Below are 9115 nucleotides of genomic sequence, written 5' to 3' on the forward strand. Positions count from 1 at the left end.
CGCTTGTATAAGAAAAAAAATGGTTAAAAAAGGACTTCACCGTAACTGGGGTGGGCTGGAGTTAGATATATGGGGCGAACGGAAAGGAGATGTCGTAATCTCATTAAACTGCGGCTTAGTTGCCAAAGCCCAAAGTCAACTGCCGTAGCCCAACTCTTGCGGCCCAAAAGCGAGTCTGCAAAATACGGGGGCAGTTTTATAATATCAAGAACATCAGGGGACTCCAGTGAAATAAATAAAAAATATGAAAACTCCTCCCAATTTAGCAGAAGAGAAGAGAAAGCTAGGGGCGAAGAGAGAGCAATTATGCCTTCAGATTCATCACTCTTTCTCTTGCTTTTCTTCTTCGCAGCCTTCGCTCTGCTCTCAGTAGGCCACGCCACGTAAGCCCTAACACTAGAATATTTATGTGTGTACATGTATGTATGCGCGTGAATATTTGATTTATGTGATCAAGTGCAGTTGAATTTAGAAATTTTTTGATTTGGTTTTGATATTCAGAATCCAAAGCGATGAAAGCGAAGGGATTGGGCGCAGAGCGCTGCTGAGTCTAAAAGAAACCCCTCGCGGAAGTAACACTACCTTCGAATGCTCTCCAGCTGGTCCTTGCGTTCCTTGCCTTTACTCTGAGAAGGTTTCTTTTCATTTCATTTCAGTTTGCCCAAATGATTATTTTTTCAATTCGATTCAGATGCAGCTTGTGCTGAATGTTTTGTGGTTTTCATAGAATATCTTGAGCATTAAATTGTCGTTTGAGCTTACTTCGATTTGATTTGAGCTTTTAGGAACAAAATTTGAACAGTACGGTCTGGTCTAATTTAGCTCTGCAATTTGTGTTGAGAATGCTAAAAGTTAAGAACAGGGATGAAATATATTGATTCGATTGATACTGAATGGAAACTGAAGTACTTCCATATTTGTTTGATATGGTGTTTGAATGAGCCCAGATGGGTAATATTTTGTTCTTATACTGCCATGATTAAGGTATTTTTGTATCTCAGAAGATGTAACCAAATGACTATATGATAAGTTGCTTTCGTATTCTGCACTTTGCAGATTGAATATTCTTTTGTCTCCATGTGTCTAAGTATTTGTTTTGAATATTCTAGTTGTAAGTATTTGTTTCTCTTGTAGAAGGATGAGAAATATCGCTGCAGTGAGACCGGCTATCGCATCCCTTTGAAATGTGTGGAAACTAAACGTAGTTTGAAGGATGAAAAAGCAAAAGGTTCTCAAAACAGTCGATCTACGCTGGAGATCTATCACAACGATGCAGAATTGCATAATGCGGAAGAACTCGGCACTTCTGTAAAGCATAGAAGTTTACTTGATGATTCAGCCACACTAGAGGATGGACCACAGGCTTACATTACTTACAGAAGCTGTATACCAGCAGTTAGTGAAGAGAAGCTGTCAGTGCTTGGTTTCGAGGTATTTAGTATCTTTTGATAATTGTTCTATATTTTGTTACCTTTTTGTTTGTTGATATCTGATAATAAAGAGGCTGGTTTGTTGTGGTAATATGTTTGATTAAATTAGTTGATCAGAGTGTATTCAGAATGGAAGAGAAAGAACAGTAGCAAACTACATGATTATAGTTTTTTGTATTCGTGTAAAGCTAGTTCAGCTATATACATTTCTTTTATGTCCATGTTAACGAATGTTTTATGAACGGCTGGGACAGGGGATTGTGCTGTTCTTCTTACTCATCAGCGGTTCAGTTGTATACTTCAGAAGAAAGCAGACTGTTTCCATGACGGGATTCGGAGCAGGGCGAATTCAGAGCAACTCTAGGTTTTAAACGGAAATCCTGTGCCACATCAGAAGCCGCTCATTCGAGGGGCATCCAACCGTACCATTTGCCGGCTTCAATTCTCTCACTGCATAGTATGTCTCGCATTGAGAGGATTCTTTTATCTTTTTTTTATCCGTTCTGTAATATTTTGTTCATACGGCGTACAATTCTTTGGTTAGGAATGTAATGCAAAAACCTTGTTACTCTATGTTGGTCCATCTTGTCGCTGTCAACTATAATGCAGTTGTGCTAAAAGGGCCACAGAAAGTACAATATAATTCAGTATGATTCAGTTCAATATGATCCAATACAACTAACAAGTGAACTTTAGGGGCTTCGGTTCGTGGCAATTTGGAACTTGTTTTTGTGTTCTATAGCAAATAAATTTGTAGCATCCCCCCCGCCCGTGAAAACATAGAGAGGGGTTGAAGTAAGCAATACCCAATATGCGCTCAACTTATAAACGTTTGTGGTTGTAAAATCAAAATGTTTGAAAAATCAGCTTTTTCTATGTTGAAGTTGGAAAAATTACAGAACGAGATATACCATGTTATTGACGTTTCCTCTCAGAAAAATATACAAAGACAAGAGCCACAGGCCATTGGTGACTAATGTCAGTTCTCCTAACGAGTTTCTTCAGAAATTCAACAAAGCAGCAGCAGCAGGGACAAAAACTCCAAACAAAGAATCATGTTGACCATAACCCTCAACTTAAACAACGGAACTCGACTCCCCTTAAAGACACATCTACAGTAACATGGCAGAAAACATGGATTACAAACAGCCCCCTGTAAGATACTGAAATTACAAAAAATAATCTGGAGTCTTGCGTGTGTTGTCGGGCTCAATTTGACGTGGGGCTGGGTCAAACTGCAGGAAATTCTGGTCCATGTTCTCCCCAATTTCCAATATTGCAGCCATATTCCCACACCTATAACAATAGTTTGGAGCGCTAAAAACAGTCACCACATTCTTTTCCTGGAACACAAGGTTACCATGAAAGTTAAACATACAGCTGAAAATGATGACACAAAATGAGAAACAAAAAATAATAATTTGTAGTGCCATTCGGGTTTTCGCACCTGACACCAATTGTACCCTTCCATTACAAGCTGATGAGCTCTTGAAATGAGACTCAGTCCATTGGTATGGTTGAACTGAGCAGCTATATCCTGTCCAAATGTATAACCAGCACCACGTGGAGATATTCCCCATCCACAGCGGTCATCTGGATCAGACCACAAGAGATCGCACATTGGTCCTTCGTGTGGAACCTGCTCATGAAGAAACACGTCGTGGTGCACGAATGACCAACACAAGCTTGTAAGATGCAAAATTATGCAACCATACAGGAAACAGAAAATGCAAACATCATAACAGCAATCACAACCTCTGATCACTTATTTGGAAAAAAATAAATAAATTACCTCCTGTATACGATCCAAGGCTCGGATATTGTCCAATGTGTCCAAAGATGGGGAAAGGCCCCCATGCAAACAGAAAATCTACAAGAGATACCAGAAGCTGTAAAAAATTAATACAACTAACTTGTCCTTCAAGAAGTTCACCAAATGGTCAGCAAAACATTTAACTTCACCTGACTCTCAATAAGGGCTGTGAGGGGAAGATAATCAAATAAATCAGTAAAGAACTTCCAGACATTGGCATTCCCATATTTTCTCAAGCACTCATCATAAAAACCATACCTGGAAAAAAGTGACAATGTGAGACAAGAAATGAATAAAACATAGGAGCAAACCAAGAATAAATTCAATCTCTCTGTCAGTCAACAAAGATCTTGTCAAAGTTAATGGAGCGTGGCTGTTTCAACTATCAGCTTGTAGTATCTTCAAAGCTTTTTAGTTTTTTTTTGGGGTCAGAATTCAAAAGCTTAATTTTTGCCACGCAGCCATGTTAAAAAAGTAATTTGTTACTTTAACCTTATTTCAAGTATCCATGGAATCCCATCAACCCCAGACATAAAATACTGCGGATGGATTAGATATATCAAGTATTTTACAAAATGTTACCATAAGGTAGGGGCCTTTTTTTGATAGGAACATGAGGTAGGAGCCTTGAAGGTCCCCTATAACAATCCATCTGAAACACAGAAATATCGTCTACGCACCACATATAACAATCCCACCTTTAGTCTGGAGTGCCAACAGTCCCACCAAAACCAAATTATATCTACCTAATAAAAACAGGTATCTATTTGTTTTAAAAGAAAAAAGAAATCCATGTCAAAAGACGTTATCATCAAGAGATTAAGCTTAGGAAAAAGAATAAGGAAAAAAAAAGCTTAATACTAGCCTGGCATTTTTAAGAGTTCTCTACGTTACTTTTTTGTAAAAATTTGTGAGTGAATCAACAAAACCAGACACAGTGAAAGGACAAAATTGAAAACTCTTAATATTCATACGAAATTTTAGTCACAGCTCCCCATTTTTTGATTGGTATAACAAAAATTGGTAAAACTATGAACAACAGATTTGAAATATACTAAACATTCTTACACTTGAGTAATTTGCCGACTCTCGTGATTTCCTCTGAGAATTGTAATTCTATCTCTATAACGGACTTTCAGGGCCACCAGAAGTGTGACAGTCTCCACAGAATAGTACCCACGATCTGCATTTGTATGGCCAAGATGTTAAGAAAACAATAGTACATAAGTAAACGTAAAACATCAAATAGACGCATGTTCCACTGTCTAAAACAATGTTAACCCTGACCTAAGCTGAAGAACACAACACATAAAGCCCAGCACAAGCAATTTTTTCCACTTAGGCAAAATTATTCTTTCACATTTCAACAGATCTTAGATACATAAGAAAATTATAGAAGCAATAGAAACCCAGCTAACCAATTCCCATGATCACTATTGAAGTAAGATTGACCCTAGAGAAGCTTGAATATATTACAGTGATTCCAACTCAACCATTATATTGCATAAACCGTTAACGAAACTAAGGGGGAAAGCAAGTCAAGATCGAGGACATAATAACAAATTACACATACATCCATTTTCATCAAACAAAGAAGGAAAACCGGATCATAGCATATAGTACCGCACATGTGATTCAAATTCATAACAAGGACAATCCGCAACTCAATACCAACGCCAAAACACAAATTGAGTAATTCTACAACAATCCGCATCCAAACAAGACACACAGAAGCCAAAAATGTCTCAGTAAACCAATTCCAGAGCCTCATTCATTTCCATAAATAGATTAAAAGCGATCGGAAAAACGTTAAACGATCAAAACAAAAAAATAAATAAAGATAAAATAGAAAGGCAAAAGAAAAGAAGCATAAAGCAGAAAAGGAAAGAAAAAATAAAAAGAAACTGACCTACATAATCACCCATAAAAAGGTAATTAGTGTCGGGGGCGTTGCCTCCTATCCGAAAGAGCTCAATGAGGTCGTAGAACTGGCCGTGAATATCCCCACACACCGTAACGGGGCACTTCACCGGCTGTACGTTCCACTCCTCCACGAGGATCGCCCTGGCTTGCTCGCACAGCGTCTTCACCTCTGCCTCCGGCAACGTCTTGCACTCCATCAGATGCTCGATCTGACGGTCCAGATCCGCGTGAGCCGGCATCGTTCCACCACCGCCGCCCTCAGATCCGATCACCGATTTCTCAGATCCAATCCGATGCGCGCGAACTCAACGCCGGCGGAGCGATCTCGACGCAGTGAGCAATTTGTGAAGCGGCGCTGGGGTCGGGGTTCCGGATCGCGACGCGCTGAGCGAAACGAGTCGTTTTGGAGATCGGTCGAGTTTCGACCTTTCTTCTATCATTCCTCGCTCTGTGTTCTTTTATTTGTTTTAAAAGAAATAAGGAGAAAAAAGGGAAATTAAATTGAAATTGTATTTATGTGAATGTAGGAAAAGACGAGGGAAATGACATGCGGGGAGGGAAATAATGAAGAGAGGCAGGCAGGCAGCGAAATGAAATGCAAATGAAACCCAGATGCAAATGGAAAAAGCAGATTAGAATTTTGCGATGTTTTTGTTCAATGGAATTCGTTAGATGATTAATTTTTTTTTTCGTCAATATTGTAAGGAAGAAACATTTTCTCTCTCCGGTGGCTCCGCCGAGTCAACATCATAGAGGACCGACACGTGTCAGCTCCAGCTGCTCTTTTTGGACTGTTCAACCTTCTAAGTTCTGCTGGCCCCCACCATTCGATATTTCTGTTTTTTTTTCCTTTTTATTTTTAATTATTTTAAAATTTATGAACCAACTTTTGAAGGAGGCCAGGGGGATTGTTGATTAGTCAATAAAAAAAGAAACCAGGATGGAATTGTTTTGAGTTTATTTGGTCCCAAAAGAAAAACAGCAAAGAAACCAACCAAAGACAAAAGGGCATTGTTTCCAGTTTTATTTGGTCCAAGAAAAAGAAATCACACCAAAGATTCATTCAGCCTTTTGAAGGTAGACTTTTGAGACGTTTGACTACATTTATATGCTTGGTGGTGACATAATCTAAATGAATTGCCGACGGATTCGTGGCAATGCACAAATCGTAGGTTCGGTGTGTTTTCAAAGTATTTATATTTTTTATTATTTTAATTGATAAAAAGGAGATTCGAAATTAGAATTTCTCTTTGACATTTAGAACAACATAACCACTAAATTAAGAGGTTGTTTGTTCAAGTATACGCTTGATTTTAGTTTTAAATTCTATAGACACACTTGTTAATTTCTCATGATGAAACATCTATAAATGTCGAAATCAATTTTAATTAGTAATAATATGAAGCAATAAGAAGGGAGAAAAGAAAATTTTGGCTGTGTAAGTGAGATAATTTTTCTTTTTTATTTTAAGTTTTTGTTACTCAGTAATTATTTTTAGTTCAGATAAAATTATTCACACAAAAATATTAATAAATGAGACCAAGATCGTTAGATTGGGCTTAGGTAGGACACGAGGCCTAAAATTAAATTCAGCTAGTCTTGGGTCACAAGAAGCCTAATTACATGAATTGTAGCTCAAGGGAGGCCAATAACTTGCATATCCCTTGTTGTATATCACCATTTCTCTATCATATGATGAGAGAGATAGACAGATAACGGTATACAATGAGGTATAATCAAATTCAAGAGATAATAACTTTATATATAAAAAAAAGCGATAGTATATTATTGATGAAGAAACAAAAGTACAAAGCACCTATGTGCCGAATGTGGGTAAAATTTCTCCAGTGACCAAACACAAGATGTTGAATTGATCTAGACAGATAAAGGTATACAATGAGAATCGCACGCAACCAGAAGCACATGTACTCATACCCATAGTCTAAAATATCAATAATATAGAGGATATTATCATTTTTTCGGGTTAATGATATTTTAGAACGTATCCATACACATATAATATAAATATTGATAATATCGAAAAATATCGACGTCGATAATTTCTCTCACACTTCAGCAATATTTGGCCAAAATATCGCTAAAATATCGATACTATCGAGATGATGAAGACAATGACAAATTTGAAGAGTTATTTATACTAACAACCCCTAAGGTTTCTTGTGTTTTCACAAAACCCCCTCAGGTCTCAAAAATTACATGAGCACCCATGAGGTTTCAGTTTATTTTCACAAAACCTATTTTCATTGGTTGTTTGTCCAAAAATTGATGATTTCATTGAAAAAAAACCTATCTAAATGACAAAATTAACCTCAATGAAGTATATGCAATCTAATTTCAAAGGTCAACTTTGTCATTTGGAGATTTTTATTTGGTATAGAATCATCAATCTTTGGATGAAAAATCAATGAAAAGTAGTTTTGTGAAAACAATTTAAAACATCAAGGGGTATTCTTGTAATTTCTAAAACCTCAAGGAATTTTGTGAAAAAGCCAAAAACCTCAAGATGTGTTAGTGTAAATAACTCAAAATTGAACATTATGGCCCTATTTGGTGGGTTAGACTGAATGAGATATTTCCAATTAAAATGGGTATGGATCCTAACCATTGTTTGGTGGACTTAAATGTATATGAGACTGGATATGGGCCTTCGGATCCATGTCCCAAATAACTAGGGTTATGAAACCCAACCCCAGATATGGGTTTATAGTGAAACCCTCTGTCGTCGTCTCTCTCCTTCCCATCCATCTCGTTGCCTTCTTCTCTTTCTACTCTCTCTCGCTCTCTCTCTCCCCTTTATCTTATGTCCAATCTCGTTGGTCTCTCTCTATTCCACCACTATCGACCCATTGCCTCTGCGGTATGCTCTCTCCTGCAAGGCATCACCGGGGCAATGTAAAGATTGAAGAAATCTCAGTTGTCTATCATGTTGACTAACCTAGTACCTATGTATAAATCCACTTCGAAAACAAAATCAAACAAAGCCCAATAGCCGCAGGAATAAGAGAAAACAGAGATGAAGAAGGAAAACAACTAGCAATAGATTATATATATTTTTTCTTTTCTTTTTTCTAAACTTGATATGAGTTTGATTTTCTATTTCTTTTCAGTTTTTTAAATCTTGATATGAGTTTGATTTTCTGTTTAAAAAAAAAAAAATCTTGATATGAGTTTGATTTTGGGTTTGATTATTGATGTTATGAGTTCTCTTCTTGATTTGTTTAGGATTTTGCATATGCTTCCAGGGTTTTTCTTCAATCTGAGGCAAAAAATTAAAAATTTTAATTTTTAATAAAAAAATAAAATAAAAATCTGATTTATTAAAAAATAAAAAAAGTTATTTCGGGTCTGTTGTTTGGTGTAAAAATGAATATGACTGGACTCAAAGCCTAACCAGTCCAAGCCAGACCAATCCAATGTTTCGAAGCCCATCCTAACCAGTCCAAGCCAGCCTACCAAACTGGGCCTATAGAAACTCAATATGGTATTAAGTCTTTCATGTATTTTATCATGCAATGTATAAAGTGTAAAATATTGTAGTAAATCATTATAAATAAATGATTATATGGTGTATTTAATCTTCTTTCATTAATTACTATATAATTTCTACACTCGCAGTATTTGTCAGCTCGCAATGCATTTCCTTCCACTTTTTTGTGATAAAGTAATAAATAATTGACTAAATAAACATCCTCCAAAGTTCCAAGAAAAATTTCCAAGTTTGTCTTTGAATTTCCATGTTTTTTATTCAATTTTTATCGATATCGATAATATCCCGATATTTCCATCAAAATTTTCGTGTTTTTGGACTGCCGATATTTCCGAAATCATAGATATGTTAGACCTTGCTCATACCTACAATACATGTCTGCTGCGTAACGGCATAAACAACAAATTCGTATCGAAATCCAAAAGCTAAAAATAAATAAAA

General features: G+C 36.6%; 2 protein-coding genes across 2 annotated transcripts; one reads left to right on the forward strand and one right to left on the reverse strand.

Moving 5' to 3' along the window:
• The first annotated feature begins 251 nt into the window (after positions 1–251).
• LOC117623245 lies at positions 252–2125 on the forward strand. Its single transcript, XM_034354155.1, has 4 exons — positions 252–383; positions 502–634; positions 1135–1431; positions 1685–2125. Exons 1-4 carry the CDS (start codon positions 307–309, stop codon positions 1799–1801), a joined length of 624 nt encoding a protein of 207 aa, XP_034210046.1. The 5' UTR covers positions 252–306; the 3' UTR covers positions 1802–2125.
• Positions 2126–2282: 157 nt separating this feature from the next.
• Positions 2283–5856, reverse strand: LOC117623236 (serine/threonine-protein phosphatase PP2A catalytic subunit). Its single transcript, XM_034354145.1, has 6 exons — positions 5153–5856; positions 4312–4426; positions 3393–3501; positions 3223–3300; positions 2878–3069; positions 2283–2773 (listed from the first exon to the last, which is right to left on the reverse strand). Exons 1-6 carry the CDS (start codon positions 5403–5405, stop codon positions 2600–2602), a joined length of 921 nt encoding a protein of 306 aa, XP_034210036.1. The 5' UTR covers positions 5406–5856; the 3' UTR covers positions 2283–2599.
• Between the last annotated feature and the right edge of the window lie 3259 nt (positions 5857–9115).

This window comes from Prunus dulcis, chromosome 1 (genome assembly GCF_902201215.1).
Source record: "Prunus dulcis chromosome 1, ALMONDv2, whole genome shotgun sequence".
Taxonomy (NCBI): Eukaryota; Viridiplantae; Streptophyta; class Magnoliopsida; order Rosales; family Rosaceae; genus Prunus; species Prunus dulcis.